The sequence below is a fragment of the Capsicum annuum genome, chromosome 5, assembly GCF_002878395.1.
Source record: "Capsicum annuum cultivar UCD-10X-F1 chromosome 5, UCD10Xv1.1, whole genome shotgun sequence".
Classification (NCBI taxonomy): domain Eukaryota; kingdom Viridiplantae; phylum Streptophyta; class Magnoliopsida; order Solanales; family Solanaceae; genus Capsicum; species Capsicum annuum.
In genome coordinates, this window is record NC_061115.1 from 31,165,813 (window position 1) to 31,183,429 (window position 17,617).

General features: G+C 29.8%; 1 protein-coding gene and 1 long non-coding RNA gene across 3 annotated transcripts; one reads left to right on the forward strand and one right to left on the reverse strand.

Moving 5' to 3' along the window:
• Window positions 1-1,135: 1,135 nt before the first annotated feature.
• Window positions 1,136-10,881, reverse strand: LOC107870641 (1-aminocyclopropane-1-carboxylate oxidase homolog 4). 2 transcript variants are annotated; one of them, XM_016717234.2, is made up of 3 exons: window positions 9,807-10,881; window positions 7,797-8,118; window positions 1,136-1,664 (listed from the first exon to the last, which is right to left on the reverse strand). In XM_016717234.2, exons 1-3 carry the CDS (start codon window positions 10,313-10,315, stop codon window positions 1,410-1,412), a joined length of 1,086 nt encoding a protein of 361 aa, XP_016572720.1. In that variant the 5' UTR covers window positions 10,316-10,881; the 3' UTR covers window positions 1,136-1,409. The 2 variants fall into 2 exon arrangements, with proteins under 2 accessions (XP_016572720.1, XP_047268605.1); XM_047412649.1 differs by lacking the exon at window positions 1,136-1,664 and adding an exon at window positions 1,933-2,207 and having other exon boundaries at window positions 9,807-10,651.
• A 4,905-nt stretch (window positions 10,882-15,786) lies between these two features.
• LOC107872418 lies at window positions 15,787-17,246 on the forward strand. Its single transcript, XR_001674831.2, has 2 exons — window positions 15,787-16,028; window positions 16,736-17,246. It is a non-coding gene; the product is annotated as an uncharacterized LOC107872418 (long non-coding RNA).
• The last annotated feature ends 371 nt before the right edge of the window (window positions 17,247-17,617 follow it).

The window sequence follows — 17,617 nt, forward strand, 5'->3', positions numbered from 1 at the left end:
ATGAAATACATGTCGTGTATGAATGGGAACAGGGCCAAATTTACCTCATTTTCATGCGAAAGAATTGACTTTCCATTCTATTATATTATTCGTATAAAAATATTACCGTCATTGCTAAGTGGTTCAATATACCCCTCATTTGTTAGGATGGTACAAGGTGGGATATTCATAGGTGGACATTCAATCCCACATGACATTGATATTTTGATGTGCTGCATATCACGTGGTATGCCACCTCAGCTCCTGAACCCCTTTACCCCTCCTCTACTTCTTCAATCAGCAGAAAAAAAAGAAGAAGAAGAAAGTTATTATAAATGAACCAAATGCTGATCGGCAGAAGAGGTAAAATGTGAAGTGTGAGAAATTTTGATGACAATGATGAAACAAATATGCAAAGAAGTAGATAAAATGTACCAAGCAATCAGAACACATGGTCATACACTATAAACATGAATCAATTTTGAGCAGCAGCAAAAAAAGAATACAAAAAAACCGTATTTGGGAGGGGGCATGTCACGTGGTGTTCACCTTACCCAAATGTTAGTGTCATAGAATTTGACATCCATGTTGAACAACCTAACATAGCAGGGATATATTTGAGTCATTTGAATAACGACAAAGGGATTTTTATACAAAAAGTATATCATAGTGGAAATTTGATCCTTTTTAAAAAGGAAAGTGATAAATTTGACTCTTTATTCCCAACATAAATTGAGATCTATGTGTATTTCGCTACCCTTCAGGTTTTATCAAACGATGTTATTTGAGACATAATTCAATTTTTGAACTTATCGGTATCTAAATATTCATAATAGTGACTAAGTGTAGCTGTAAAATTCCAAAATGGGTCTAGAGACGCATCAAAAATGAAACAAGTCAATTCGTTTGTATTCGAGTCTTCGTAAATGTAAAAGGAAAGTCAACGCATGTATTAGCTTAGCTTTGTGTCAAGTAATATCTTATTTGGTACATTTTTTTTTTTTTTATGTATAATTAAAGCAAATATTAGTTACACTCTATTTGGTATTATGTTTTGTATAACTAATACATGGAAATTTATAGCCTATATAAGGGGTTTCAATACATGCATTAGCATGGTCAAACTCAAATCTTTTCCACCGTACTTGTGGAGGAGTTTTTGTAAATAAATAATTTCTTTTATAAATTATGCAATGTATGTTATTTTTAATACATCAATACTAGCATTACAAATATCCGCATCACTAATACACCCTATTCAACAACGGTATTCTGTACACCCAAACGACCATTACAAGCATATGTCTGATGAAATTTTCAACTTTACAAGTATATCCTTATTCCATAACACATTTATAGTAACAATATAATTTTACACGAGCAACATTTGATGCAACAGATTGCTACCTTTGTGAAGATGTTTCTGATCTTTAATTTGAAATCCTGTAGTAATTTGTCAGTGTCTTCCCATCCAACTCCTTGGAAAAGAATCTTCCCATATAGTCATTGAACATGAATTCGCGGTAAACTGCTGGCTTTTCATCTGATATTAGTTCAGGCAGAGGTCCATATAAGTTCTCCCTTTGGCCTGGGTTAAAGAAGATGGCAACTGATACACGTGGTTCTTGAAAAGGGTTGGCCAGAACTCGATGCTCAACGCTCTTGTATTCATCATTCGATATTATCTGTAAAAGTGAAATTGAGTCGAAATTAAACATACAACTAGTTGAGTCTACCATTACTACCCGGAGACGGGAGTAGTAAATGTAAATCCACGCCATAAAGCTTATTTGGTTGAAGGTGTTGGAAGTCTAAATTAATCCTTTATTCCATAGCCCCAGTTAGTCCCAGCATGAGATAATACAGTGTCTGGTTAACCGTATTAGAAAAGATAATTGTTCCATAACTACTAATGCAGGGTTTGATAGACATTTACTAAACGTACTTTCATTAGATGAGAATCTATGTATTATTTTTATATATATAAAATAGAGTACATACTAACATCGTGTATTAGTAAAGATTAAACTATTTATGTATTAGAATCTCTTCATTATTATTACTGCATAACAATACCTGCTGATCATCTCAGATACAATCCCTCCGTATCTAAAATGTGAACCAAATCAGGTACTGAACTTACTTCCTAGTCTGATAATGGTACGTCGCTTCCAACCTTGTTGGTCATCATTAATCGCAATGAAGAAACAAGTATCACAAAAAGCTAACTGATCCAAGAAAAATAAAGCTACTCAGTACTTAAAGAGTATACTTATTTTTTTCATCATAGATACTTTTCTCCAATTAATGCAAAATTCTATACCTCAAAATTATCATAGTTATTCGATTTAAAATATGCTCACTGGTCCAAACTTAAATATGTAATCTTTTCGATGCAACAATCTCCACATGGGAAATCAATTGTTGATCTAGATTCATTGCTTCAATGGCAAATTCTTCTGTGGATCTTGCTCTTGTTCTATCTAAATATAACTTGATTGTTAAGATTAGTTTCTGCTACTTCCATGGATTTTAGGTGCATATCTTTCCTTATCGCTCTTGGCTTATCTATATATTGCTCACAAAAACTATTCTCTAAATAATGTATCAAAATCTCTGCAAATGTAACAAACCAAAGTTTCTAAAACTATTCTTCACTTAACATTTTAGTACCAGAATGCAAAACTCAATTTGTCATACTATACAAATACAATGTTCTTATATTTAATATTCTGCAGTAAATTAGCAGATCAACGGCTTAAGAGCACCCTTTTAGTAAGAGTATATAAGCATATCAGAAGAGACTAAAATGTAACAAAGGGCCCGATTATGATTCAATCTGATTTCTCTTCATAACAAATGCCAACATTTACTTGAATATAGTTTGTGAAATTATTGATAGAATCTCCACATTCGAAATTAGAAGAAAAATACAAATTAAAATTAATGCATGAAATAAAAGTATAAAGATAAGTAACTTGACATGTGGAGACTAAACCTCAAAAGTTAATTCAACGGGCTTATGTTGCATATCTGACATTAAAGACGACTTTATGTCAATAATCATTGCTATAGTACTTAAGGATTGTTGCGCATTTGTTAATCCTGCTTTATCTTTAGATGCCTTATGTGAAGTCTTTTTCTTTCTTCGCTCAATTTTTAGTAACAAGTTCTCATACCCTTTTCTCTTTTTCATTAATAGGATCCAGAATCTTATCCTTGCTAACTAGAAAACGGTCCATAGTTGAATTGAATTTGTGTTGTCTTGTATCAAGGCCTTTTACATATTCATCTTGGAGATTATTAATTTCAACTTTTGTTTGATACAAATATTTTCTTGCAATTTTCTCGGAGTCAACTTCATCAGCTAAAGTCATAACAACAAAAAGCTTATCAACCCATTTAAACAAACTGTCATAGTGAAGGAAAAACTAACACTAGGAACCAAAGAATAACTAGGTGTTTATTTCTTTCTTCTTGTGAAGAAATTGTCAAAAGTTAGAATAGATATGGTTGTTTATCCCACATAACATAAAAAATTTTAAGAGAAGAACAAACAAAATCTTTGATGTTGATAACCATCCCATAATAGTAGACAATTTTAGACATTTCATACTATTCAGTCAAAAACTTCCAAGTGCTATTAGAAATATTCTCAGTATTATGGCTGAGATGGTATTCATACAAATATAGTTGTTCGGTACCTTCAGAATGAATAGGCGAATTGAAAATGCAGGTTTACCAAACATGATGCTCATAACTTCATAAAATCACATTAGAGAAATGTGATTAGCAGGGAAGATGCTCAAATTTTGAAAGAATATTTGCAGTTAAAATCATGAAAACAAATAACTCCTTCATTAATTCATTTAAGCAAACTACCATAGAGGATTTTGACATCTCCTTTTTATTGATCTACTACTCAAATTCATTCCCATGTCGAGTATTCTCAACCAATCTTTTCAAAATGTACTGCTCAAGGATAGAAGAAAAATTTCAAGTAGAAAAACAAAACTGTTAATGCATGACATCCTAGCCAACCTATGAATTTAAACGAATGGCAACTACAAGTAATAAAATTACTGACAGTTTTAGTTTGCTCACTTTCACAATTTAAAATTGTATATTTTCAAGTCCTATTATTTTCATCATTGAGCATCTCTTTTGATTGTCCGTTTCAAAAATTTAAGGTGAGCCCTTTTATAACTTCCTTCTGTAAACAATAGTGGCATTCTTAAAGATCCCACATTCTTCTATGAAGAAGTTCATTCCTTGATATTTGTAATTTATCACGTATTTCATTTATCCGTTTCTTACAGTGCTTTATAAATTCAATTACGCTAATTGGCTTGCATGCCATTTTTTTAAAGATCACATGTGTGCTCTTATTTCTTTGAGTTGCTTTGATATCTGCAGATATAATGATTAAATGCAAGACAACTAAAATCATATAGCCTTTGAAGCGAAGTATTACCCTTACAATCCCAATGATTGATCAGTTCTGACTCTGGCTTGCACTTCCATAAGAATTTTTCAAAATATTTTCTAAATCTCAAATTTCTAGTAAAGTTGTGTGTGCTAATTTAGAGTGTTGCTATCAATATGTCAAGTAATGCAAGATGACACGTAATACATGAGCTTGATCGATAAAAATTACTTTTCGGTGCTCTTCATTCAACTGCGTTAAAAATTATTTGAGATAACCAATCAAAAGACCCAATTGTGTTTTGAAGGTAATGGATAAAAGAGCACCAAGAATAACTTTACCAATCAAGCTCGTGCATAACGTTTGTCATTAAAGAAGCTTGCAAAATGTATGCCATTGTTTATGTGAATAGGATCATCTGATAGAAATTTTCGAAAGAACATATCAAAACTTTATTGGAAGTTGGAATTTAGAGATTATTTTGATAACTCTTTCGAATGTGCAAGTCAGAATTTGAGTAGTGGCAGACCATGATCAGTGATTGAAATTGCTAGAGTAATATGATGCAAAAGCTATATGATTTAGGAAAGAAAAGTTTCTATATTTAGTCATGCTTTTTTCACTGCCGACATTATATCAACTCAAAGATGTGAGAGCATGAATAGGATCTGTACAGAAATTGCATGCAAGTATAGATGAATTTGTAAAGCACTATGAGCAGATGTAATGAAGATTACAAATGTAATGAAAAATTTGAACTTCTCCACAGAAGATTGTGGGATGTTAAAGCATGTAATTAGTGTTTACACGAGAAGAATTTATATGAGGGTTCACCATGAATTATTGCTAGGGCCAACTGACAAAGTGGTCGATATTGAAATTAATAAGACTTGTAGCTCGTATGCAGTTTTAAATAGTGATGTGGGCAAATCGTAACTGTTCAGCTTAATTCTCTTGATAACTGCATTACTTGTAGTTTAAATCCATGGGTCGACTATGTTGTTATACAGGGGTAGTTTGGTTGGGAACAAGTTATCCTGGGATAATTAATTCCGGGATTAATTATCCAAGAATTAGTTATCCTACCATATGTATGGAATAACTTATCCCACGAGACTATTATAACCTATACCTCACACCAAATTCTTAACTTGACTTTTTCTTGTATGATTGAGCAATATATTTTAAAGAAATAAACGAAGAATATTAAACATCAAAATGAATTTGAGTAGATCCATAAACTGAAAAAATTAAAATTTTCTATTATTAACTCACTTAAATGGGTTAATGAAAGAGTCATTTGTTGTTATGACTTTAGTTTGCAAATAATCTACCAAAGCTTGAGAACCTTACTAATCATGTTTACATTATATGCTTTTATGAAATTATAAGCATCTTGTTCATGGGGTGAGTTAGTGTATGCATGCCAGCAAATCAAAGGTGCATCAGAATGTACTACCATTCAAACACACCATTTTGCTCATATTTGTCTCCATCATTCAAATCTATAATCAACAACCAACGCTTTCATACCACTTGTTAGGAAAGACGGGCACACAATCAAAGAGCCCGACAAGGTAGCAGCAGAAATACCCAAGACTAAACTTTCCCTTTCAACTTGATCCAAGAGGAGACAAATAAACCCAAGCTTTAGTGTGAAGAGTAAAAAACCACGGGACCAAAACCTCCACTATAATCACCAAAGAGTTGCAATATTGTACTCCAAAATGGCCACTAAACAAGTGTCAAACAACAAGAAACAATACATAATCCACAGCACCAAACACTAGAGAACTAAAGGAGTGAAAGCACCAAAAACGCAGCTACTGTTCGGGAATGAAGAACAGGAGCTACAGGCCACCAAATCAAGCTCCGTCAGTTCCTAATCAAAGATTGAGATGAGAGGAACAAGCAGTCCAAAAATCAGCTCAATCGGACAAGAAACGAATCGCAATTTGAAGTTGACAGTTGTGGCTGAAATTTAGGTGCGAAACTCTCTTTTGGTGATTGTGAATAAGACCTAAAAAGATCAATATATATGCCCCATAGTAATAGGCCTATGGGCAAAAGTGGGTTGGTCCAAATTGAGCTTCATTTATTTAACAGCTCTAACATCCACATAAGGTGAGCCATAAAATGAACAGTTTTAAACCCTCCCAATAATGACAAAACATGTCCAATTCGTTAACATCCAAAAGTTGAAATCAAATGTTTATTTTTAACCCCCCCCCCCCCCCCCCCAAAAAAAAAAAGATATTCCCTTCATCAACCCAAATCAACAAAAGATAAACAAAAAGACTTCTTTCACTCCTATTGAGGCCGTCTCATATTGAACTTCAATCAATTAGCTATTTTAAAGAGTTCATTAACCTCTGATTATCAAAAAAAAAAGAAAGTTCATTAACCTACCAAGATCATTCATTAATCACCACTCAACCCCACCCCCTCACTACACTTCCATCATGCATTCATAGGTTCTATAATCAGAAACCAAAAACCACAATGAAAGTTAACTATCAATCTTGTAAAGACAAACATACATATATGCTGAAAGAAGAGCAGCATAGGCCTCTAACCAATGGTCTCTTCGCTTCAAGAAATGATCTCAATTGTCCAAAAAGAATTGAATCTGAACTTAGATGAAGTCTACATTTTGTATTTGTTGGATCAATCCTGGTCCAACAGTTAAAGCTGCTCTGAGTTTACACGGCCATATGAGAACATGACTAAATTCATCCAGTAAGTTCACAGACTCGATTAAATTCATTCCTCAAATATTCACTAACCACCTTGGGCGAGTTATGTGACCTAAAAGGGATACCCGCCATCTCCTACCAGCAATAGATATTAGGTAACTCTACGATGGGATTTGAACCTGAGACCTTATGGTGCACAATCCACTTCATTGACCACTAGACCACACTCTTGGGTGCAAATATTTGACGTCAAACATAAATAGTCTTATAAGTTTGCATTTTTCCTCAATTCCGACCAGATTGCTAATGACGTATTTAAGTTTTAAGGATTGGATAAAATTCATATCTCAAACATAAAACATGGTTCAACAGGTACAACTGTGCGGTAGACACACTAACAGTTCATGTTGTGAACCAGGGGAGGAGCCAGGGTAAAAATTATACTATACTGTGAGGTCAAAATTATTTATTATGTATAAACCGTAGATGTTGAATTCCCTCAATTTCTTAGCGTTTACCCTTATATATTTTAAATCCCCCAAGTAAAAATCATGATTCTGACTCTTCCACTATTGCGAACCAAGTTCTTACACTTAAATAATGTGCATTTAATTAAACAAACCATAAGATGTCCTCCAAGCATGCAAATTAGTTATATATACGATATCTAATTACAAGCAAGTAAAAGAGCATACCTGGAGAATATCACCAATATTAATCACAATAGCTCCAGGAATTGGCTCCAAATCAACCCAATCCTCCTCAAATTTCACTTGCAATCCAGTCATCTCATTCTGCACCAACACTGTTAACACACCGGGATCCGTGTGTGGTGTCAACCCTTTTGTCAACTCTGGCTGTGGACAGTAAGGATAGTAATGTGCAGCCATAACTCTAGCATCCAGACAAGACAATTCCTTCAATCTGTCTTCCTTAACCCCTAACCCTTCACACAACAAACCCATCAATTCTTCTCCAATTTTCACTGCTTCCTTGTCCCACTCAGCTGCCGCCTCCCTGCACGTAAAAGTAGCCCATGAAATCACAACCTGTCCAAGTTTGAGTTTGATTATTGACTTGTTTATTTATTAGCTCAGCACATTTCACCTGAACTCCTTTTAGCCAATCAAAGTTAATTCTAGGATGATATCTACTCAATTGATTCGTGAAAATTTTATCAAATTATATTTAGAAAAAACTTTTTTAAAATTTAATATGTTGTATCAAACCTACAACAACAACATAGCTAATGAAATCTCACAAGTAGACCTTATCACTATATCAATAGTTTCTGAAAGCTCAAATGAAGCAAACCAAAATAGTAATTAAAAAAAAATGATAATAAAAAAAAACATCACAACTAATAACAAAGCAGTGCAAGCATATGTAAGGAACCTACCATCAACATATTATATATAACTATACTAAAGAAAAATATTTCCTCCATTTCAATTTTTTTTTTGCGTACTTTTCTGTTTAGTCGTTTAAAGAATTTAAACCTTTTTTATTAGTTCATATGGCATATTTAATACTATAAAATTATAAAAAAATTTGATTATATTTTTATGTATCTTTAATTTTAGGCTGTAAAATTCAAAAGTACTATTCTTTATTTTTTAAACTCGATACAAAATCAAAATTACCCAAACAAATTGAAACAAAGAATAATAATTTTATTAGGTACTAAAATATTATAAAAATATAAATAAAGCAATTAAAACTTAATAAAAAATTTGACCCGCATTTTAGCTCAAAAAAAATCAACCTATTCTAGATCAAGTAACTTTTTAACAAATCAATAAATTATTTATTTATTAACTCAATCTATCTCGACATAACTAATTTCAATCCAATTGGCTCATTTGAGACTTAGAGCCAGTTTGAGATTGCTGTTAGAAAATTGTCCATTCGAGAAACACTTTTATAAAATAGCTTTTCATAAAAGTGTTTTTGAAAAAAAACAATTTGTATTTGGTAAATTCATTTGATTAGCAAATTGTTTTGAATAATTTTTTTCAAGATTGTTTTTAAGAGATAAATGACCAAAAAAGACATATATTATTTAATAGACTTTTACTACTAAAATTATTTTATAAAGAAAATTTATTTTAAATATCTATTATAATATTTTTAATTAAAAATTTATTTTTATTTAATTTAAAAGTAAAAAGGCAATTCGATGCACTAAAATTCCAACTATGCGCATGATTCAAAAATGGACCCCACCTACTCTAAAATTTCAATTAATATTTATATACATAGTATATTAGTAAAAAATATTAAATGGTGATGTATTACTTAAATAATTTAAGTATTAATTAAAAACATCAAACAAAATGAATTTTAAAATTATTCCATAAATTAAATCACTACATGTACAAAATTCACCACATGATAAAAATTCAATTTTTTTTTTTACAAATATTGCTAAAATATCATTTAATCTTACAACGTGATTCATCCATCATTTATTAGCATTAATAAAAAAATAAAAAATTATATCTTCTTCAATCATCATAGAATCCATCATTTATTAGCATTAATAAAAAAATAAAAAATTATATCTTCTTCAATCATCATAGAAGCTAACTTCTTGTTTAAGTTTATTAGACACTTTTTTTAAAAAAAAAAAAAAAATCTCAAAAGAAAAATGTTTCTCTCTAAAAAAACATTAGAAAAAAACAATCTCAAAGCGGCCATTATACCTGCACACTTCCGGCACGTGCTCCCACTCCGGCGGAGTAGGAGCCAACTTCAACTGCAACGTATCCCTCCAGCTAGCAGCTTTCGAATTATACAAATCGAAATTGGTAGAATATGCTACTCCACGTGACATATCCCTGCTATAATACTTCATCTTCACTTCATCCTCCTGTTCATTAAACGCCTTAATCGAATTCACAACCTTATTAATAGCTTGTACATGGACAGAATGATTGATAATCTGAAAGAACCCGAGGGTTGTGGAAGCATTGTGAACTTGTTCGACGATTTTTGAACGTGGAGCAGAAAAGTCAACGACGGGGATCGAATGCTTGTATCCGGGTCGGGTTTTGGGTTTCGGATCGGGTTCTGATTGGTGGATGAAGAAAGTGGGTATGTTAGTAAGGCCTTTATCGACGAGACCTTTGACACCGGTTTTGGATTCGTCGAATTGTTTGAGTTGTTCGAGGCGGTCGGAGTTGGGTATCGGATTGGGTTCGGAGTTCGGCATTTTTGCTTTGTTGTTACAGAAATGACTTTTCCTGGTTGGTATAACAGAATGATGAATTGTTGAGAAGAAGAAGAAGAAGGTTAAGGCAGCAGCTACAATATATAATAATCACTACTTCCTCTTTAGCATTTTACTTGAAGGAAAAAATCCTTTTCGCCATAAAATGTGGCCATAATTTGGCTATGATAGCTCAAATTTGATAGTAAAATCTATTCACATTATTTGTGTAAACAGATCTATATTTTTACATTCTTATTATTTTCTCCCAAATTTATATTTTATTTCTTCATTTATTGTTCTAATTATTTTCAACCCATAGGGATTGAACATCTAACTTGTTTACTTATTTGTTTGGTAACTTTGCATTTTAAAATAATATCTATACAAACAAAGAAGAAAAACATTAAGTTATTTCATTTATTTGAATAATTTTTTAAATTTAAAATAATATTTAAGTTTAAAATTGCTGGATATTTTTAAAATGATATATAAATGACTGAATGATAATTTAAAAATAATTATAAATAATTTTATTTGTCTTTGGTGGACAGTTATTCCATTTGGTCACATTTTTAGAATGAAAATTTAGAATATAAAATAATTAAAAAAATTTAGAAAAGTAATTTTTTTCAAGTTTATTGACATTCTGTTTTTATAATTTATCAACAGAAAAATAAAATTACGTAAAATTATGTAATTAAACAAGATAAATTATTAAAATTGTGTAATTAGACAAGATAAATTATTAAAATTTCTAATGATACAAATTCACTTCAACAATTTATTTCTCTAAGTTTTTAGCTATTTAAAATCTTGTTGTGTATTTTTTTTCAAAAATTTTAATTTAAAGGACCGAGAATGTAGTAAATTCAACAACGTCCGGACTCCTGTTTCAATTAAATTAAAAGAGATATCAATAGAACATGCCTACTAAAAAATTTCATATTTTTCCATAGGTAATTGTTTTTATTCTTGTAGTATAGAACTTAATACATTTACTTTGATTCAATAATTTGCTAATCATTATATATTTGTCATTAATGTAACCTCTAATAAGTAATTTTACCAATTATTGAGTTTAAATAAATTTTAAAATGTATTTGGATAATTATTTAAATATAATTTGAAAATATTCTCAATGACAATTAAAACTCAAAATAGTTTAGACATGGTAGATGTCGATTCAATATAAAAATTATAAAATGTATATAGTTCATATATGTCGACTCTAGTTAACATTAACTCAGGAGAGTCACACATTGATGTTACAGTCTTGAATCCATATGTTACATCGATTTGAAAAATTATGAATCATTACTTATGATTGTTATTAAATATAACCTCTATTTAAATAATTTTATCAAATATTATATTTAAATAAATTGAAAATAGTTTTTAAAATTTAATGTGTAAACAATTCAATAATAATAGATAAAATTCAAAACATTTGAGACATTAACAAACTATAAAAATCATAAAATTATATATAGTTCATTTGTGTCAATCCTAGTTAACAACAACAAAAGAGAGTCCAATGTTAATGTGGTAGATTTGTATTCCTACGTCACGTCGATTTGATCCTATAAATCATTATTTAATATGACCTATAATTATATTAATTAATATATTTATACAAATTTAAATTGCATATTTAAATAATTTTTAATCTAATTTGAAAATATTTCAATAACAACAACAAAAACTCAAAACACTTTTAGACATGATAAATATTGACACATTATAGTAAACAATAAAAACATATAATCTGTAGCTGTCAACCCTAATCAACATCAATCTAAGAGAGTCATGTGATGTTGTAACAAGTTGTCTAGCCCGATTTAATAACTTGTGAATCATTACTTACACTGTTATTAATATGATCTTTGATTAAGTATTTTATTAATTGTTATTAATAGATTTAGATCATCAGAGGTAGAGGTATGGACTGCGTACATCTTACCCCTCCAGACCCCAGTAGGTGGGAATACACTGGGTTTGTTGTTGTTGTTGTTGTTGTTATTATTAATAGATTTAGATAATTTTGTTTTAAAAAAATTGATAATATTTCAATCGTCAATTCAAAAGACTTTAGAAATAATAGAAATCGACACATTAAACATAATTGGTATAAGCGTTTATAATTTTCAATCAAACGTATTTGGAAACATACTGTGAAAATTGAAACGTATTTTCAAGCCGATTTAAACATAATTTTTTACTAATTCTAATTCACGAGTAAAAGAATTTCTCTAATTCTAATTCTTTATTAAAATATTTTCCTCCACACTAAAATATTTTTCAGTGAAACCTATTTTCAGTATTTGGAAACATACAGTGGTAAATACGTTTAGAATTTATCAATTTTCACCCATACTCATTATTTGTTAATTTAAGTATAATTTTATAATTTTAAAACATAATCATTATTGTTAAATACGTTTCAAATACATTTACTTAGATTGACATTCTTAATTTCAGTTAGTATAATTTTACACCTTTTCAAGTTTAAAAAAATAATTAGATAAAGATCTCAATATTTCAACATGATCTCAGTCAATGCTTATTCTTTCACAGTAAGAATTTTATTTGTGATAGTAAAAGACAATCAGTACTTAAATTTGAACATAACATCCTTGACTCTAGCTACGACTGTTCAAAATTGAATCGAAATCAATAATCTGTAATGACATTTTGGTTAGTGAACTAGTGGTTTGACTTATCGGATTACCAAATGTAAAGTATGTGTGATTTGTTGTTATCATAATATTTTACAAATTATATTTGAAAATTATATATATATATATATATATATATATATATATATATATTAATTTTATTTAAGTATAATAATAAAAAAAACAATTTATTAGAAATTATTTAGTAACAAATATAAGTAATAATTCACAATTTATCAAATCGTCGTAATATAGGGGTGAAAGAGTTATATGATTAACACTTATACCTCTTGATAGATGTGAACTATATGCATAATTTCTGTAAGTGTCAACGTTTATCAATTTACGGTATGTTGAGTTGTCGTCATTGCGATATCTTACAAATTATGCCTGAGAATTATTTAAATATATATTTTAATTTTATTTAACCATATACTTAAACAAAAAAATTAGAGATAATTTTAGTAACAAGGAGAGAAAGTCGGAGAAGAACATGAGAAAAAAAAATAGACAGTAAAAGTAGTGTTTGAGTTATAGCAAAAAATATGTACGTTTTTTGAAGAAATATATGTATTTTAATGGTATAAGACTATTGATATTCTTATCTAAGAATTTGTGTTGCAATTAAATTGCAATATAGGGAGCATACATATTTTAATGCTTAATTACCTTGACTTTAAAAAAATAGAAAAAGATTCCAAAAGGCTACTATAGACTTTTTAATATTATGGCCAAAGTTTTATGTTCATTTATAAAATAAATATTAAAATTGAAATTAATTATAGGAATAACATGATAAAAATTAATTAATTTTATTTTAATTTAATAAGTGATCAATTAATATAGATTTTTTTTTAATACGATGATCAACTAAAATAGAACGAAAAAAGTTTATATTTTACTACTTGCTTCGTCTCATATTAGTTATTCAGTTTCTTTTACACCCGTATTAAGATATGCAAAAAATTTATAAATAAGAGTGTAATTTTATTAATTCACCTTTAAAAGAATTCTTGAAAATTTTACAAATAAGTGTTAATACTTTTAAAATAAATTAATTAAAAGGATAATATGAAAAAAAATCTAATTAACACTTTGTTAATTTCTTAAGGTGGACAACTAATATAAAATGATTATTTTTAAATGAAATAACCAACTAATATGATAAAGATGAAATAATAGAGTGATAAGTATTCATTTATCTTTAATATGAAACTTTTTTATATAAAATTAAATTTAATTGGACTCTCATACGGTAGCCCATATCAAATGATTTAACGAAAAATTCGTATGTATTTTACTTGTTACGTATTATTTATCTCGAGTGTCTAACACGTATCTTAATAATAAATAAAATAAAACAGTAATTTTATTACATGGACAAACAAAACTACCGAAGTAAGTACTAGTTGGTTTGGAGGGCGGTTACCCACTCGGATGATTAGGGATCGATTTTCTCCTCAATGCCTTCTGGATTTGAGCCTGTCGCACAGGGCTTGCCTAGTGCGGTTTACATCCCATGTGGTTTGCAGGCTATTGCATCAGGGGGTTTACTCAGTGCGCACACAATGCTCACCACAGAGTGCTCACCCGAAGGATAGAGGCTGTGACAGAGGGTGTAGCGGCTGCAGATTTTCCTGAAAAGTTTCAAAAAAAATAAATTAATGGAAGCTGAACATGTCAGTTGTCAGATTGTGGAGTGTTTTAAATCAAGGGGAACATAAGATAGCTTTTTTCTTTTTTGTCAAAGAATCAATAAGATAGCCACGGAAAGGAACTTGGAATATTTTATTTTTATCCAGAAAAAAATACTAGTGAAATGACAAACTTTTTATATTCCACCACAAAAAAAAGATAAATTTTTTTATTATAATTTTTTATATTTATTTTAAATATTTTAAATTATTCATTATTACTTTTTCATTGTTTAGATCGATTTGTGTTATTTTTTTTAAATTTATTTTTAAAAAATATACTTTTTTGCTAAATTTTTTTTTTTTAAACAACATATTTAAGACTATGAGAACAAATAAAACTTTAATATATTCTACATTTTTTTAATTTAAGATCGTAAAATTTAAAAATATTTTTTTATTTTTAAAATCTAATATCAAGTTAAAATTAAATAAATAAATATAAATATTATATGTCCAAATGTACATTAAATATTAATTAATTTGACTTTCCCACTCCAAGTCAAGCGAATGAAATGAAGGGAGTAGTTGCCATAATTTATCTGAAAAGTTTGATGAATGTTTGGGATTTGGGAGTACCGCGAACTCTAATAAAATAAAGGTTAAAAGTTTTTTTAAAAATGAATACACATAGACCATAATACATATGGAATCTAACTTGCAGTTAAAGTATAGTTTCACCTTTGACTTTGTTAATATCCTGTGATAAAAATATTGGATTTGGTTCTCAAAGCTATAAAATAAAAATTGATATTACTTATTTACATATATATATATATATATTAAATGAATGAGACTTAAATTTAAAAAACTAGTTACAATTACGTAGCTTGTTGGAACTGAATTCATTGAGTTGAACAGATTTGTCCTTACATAGCATGCCACTATTTTGAGAACAGAAATGTCAAGGAGATCAATAGATCAAAGCAACATCAAATAAATTTAGATTCTGTTGGATTAATAATATGGGGCAACATCAAATAAATTTAGATTCTGTTGGATTAATAATATGGGTCATCATGTGGGCTGATCCGACCCGACCCGACCCGACACATTTTTTATTTTAAAATAATAAGATTAAGATAATCTTAATTCAAGTAAAGGGGGGGACGGTTGTAACTGTTCCCGCCCCAAATAACCCCTATAAAATGATTTGTTTTCTTTGTCTGATGGGATAAGAAACAAATATACAGAGAATAAAAAATTGGGTCTTGAATACAGAGAAAAATCAGTGACAACAATAAGAGCATTTAGTTTGTAATTAAAGTTTTGTTTCCAAGTGATTCAAAACAGATTTGGGCAGATCCAATTTCAGAAGCACATACAATTCTGCTACATACTAAGGTACACTATTTTGATCTGAAATTCTGAAAATTGCTTCAATGGTATCAGAGTCAGGTTCATTGCCCTAAATTTGTATGTAATATCTCGATTTTAAAGGGTAGAGATAGAAAACTAATTTAGCACATACCTATAAATGTAATTTTGGTCTTCCGATCAGATACACCATCGCTACTCTGGTCAATAGCACCACCGCAACTCCGGTCGGACACACCACTGATTGTGTCCTCCCAAGAGTTATGGTCAACTCTGAATTTGACACTCGAATAAGCATGCCGTTATTTTATTTTATTTTTTCAGAAAATATCGCCGGAGTAACCTCTATTAGAGAGAAGATGATCTTTACTGTTCTTATTTTTTTTTGTACTAAAATGAGACTAATGAATGCTGACTCTATTTATTTAATAGTTAAATGGTACTATTTTAAGAGTAGCACAAGTACTGCTTATTAAAAAGGGGCTAATATGTGATGCTGTAACCATTTTTTATTAATTGTTCTTTGGGGCATCGTGTGTAAACATATATATAAATAATGTTTTATTCCTCTGATTTTATATATCAATAAGAGTATAAATTGGACTTGAAATAACCCTTGTCTATAATAATTCCTAATTCATCATAAACAGATTGGGACTTCTATGATAAATGTGACATAAGTTGTCGCATTGAATGACATTATCATTCTTATTGTTTCTTGGTTCCTATTTCAGAATTGCCTGAACAAAGACAAACTCGAATTACTCCAAGTGGGAGTTCGAGATGTCGAGAAAAGAAACAAAGTAGAAGACCACGTCGACGAAGGACATGTTTTCGAGGTCGTGAGATCATAAGAAACGGTGTTCCTAGGGCGACTCAAAATCTGTTATGGAATGAAAGGGCTATACAAAGGAAAAGAGAAAAGAAGTTGAAAAAATTCAAGTCTTTTAAGATGTCACCTAACATTAGTGTTGCTAGTTTTATTCATTTGTTTGAAATGAAATGTGTAAAACTAGAAAACTATGTAAAAATCTCGGATTGGGAAGTATTAGCTATATTAGCAAATTCTCTCCGTGACCCTTATGGCGAGAGATTAATTGATGTTTAGCACGAGATTTGGCCTAGCGAGCCTTTTTGGGTATACATAAGTCGTCTAGAATATTTGTGAAATGACTTTCATTTCTAGATTGACTTGTAACATAAAGTTGTTATAAACTTTATATTATACATATATTAAGTTGTTTATCTCCTTTTATATGAATTTCATTCATTTGTTTAAGTTTTAAACGATTTAATTGTAAGCTATCATTATAATGCACATTAAGAAATTGATTTCTAATTTTGGTTAAGTGTTTAGTTAGTATATGATGATTGGATTCTTAAGTGTCTTTTCGATTATACACTAAACATGAAACCTTTATGTGAAATGATTTGCTTAAATGTGTAACTTGCATGCATAATTGATAATATACTTGCGTAATTGTCTCTTAATAACAGACATGACATCTAAAAGCATAATTGCTGACTTGAACAAAGGAGAAAAACTTAATGGAGACAACTACGATATTTGGAGTCGTAAGATGTGGTATGTACTAGAAGAGTAAAATGCTCTCGAA

Coding starts and splice junctions, on each gene's coding strand:
- LOC107870641 (XM_016717234.2), bottom strand. CDS start 10,315: ATGCCGAACTCCGAACCCAATCCGATACCCAACTCCGACCGCCTCGAA. Junction 8,119..9,806: donor CACGTGCCGGAAGTGTGCAG/GTATAATGGCCG, acceptor TTTTACGTGCAG/GGAGGCGGCAGCTGAGTGGG. Junction 1,665..7,796: donor ATATTGGTGATATTCTCCAG/GTATGCTCTTTT, acceptor TCACTTTTACAG/ATAATATCGAATGATGAATA.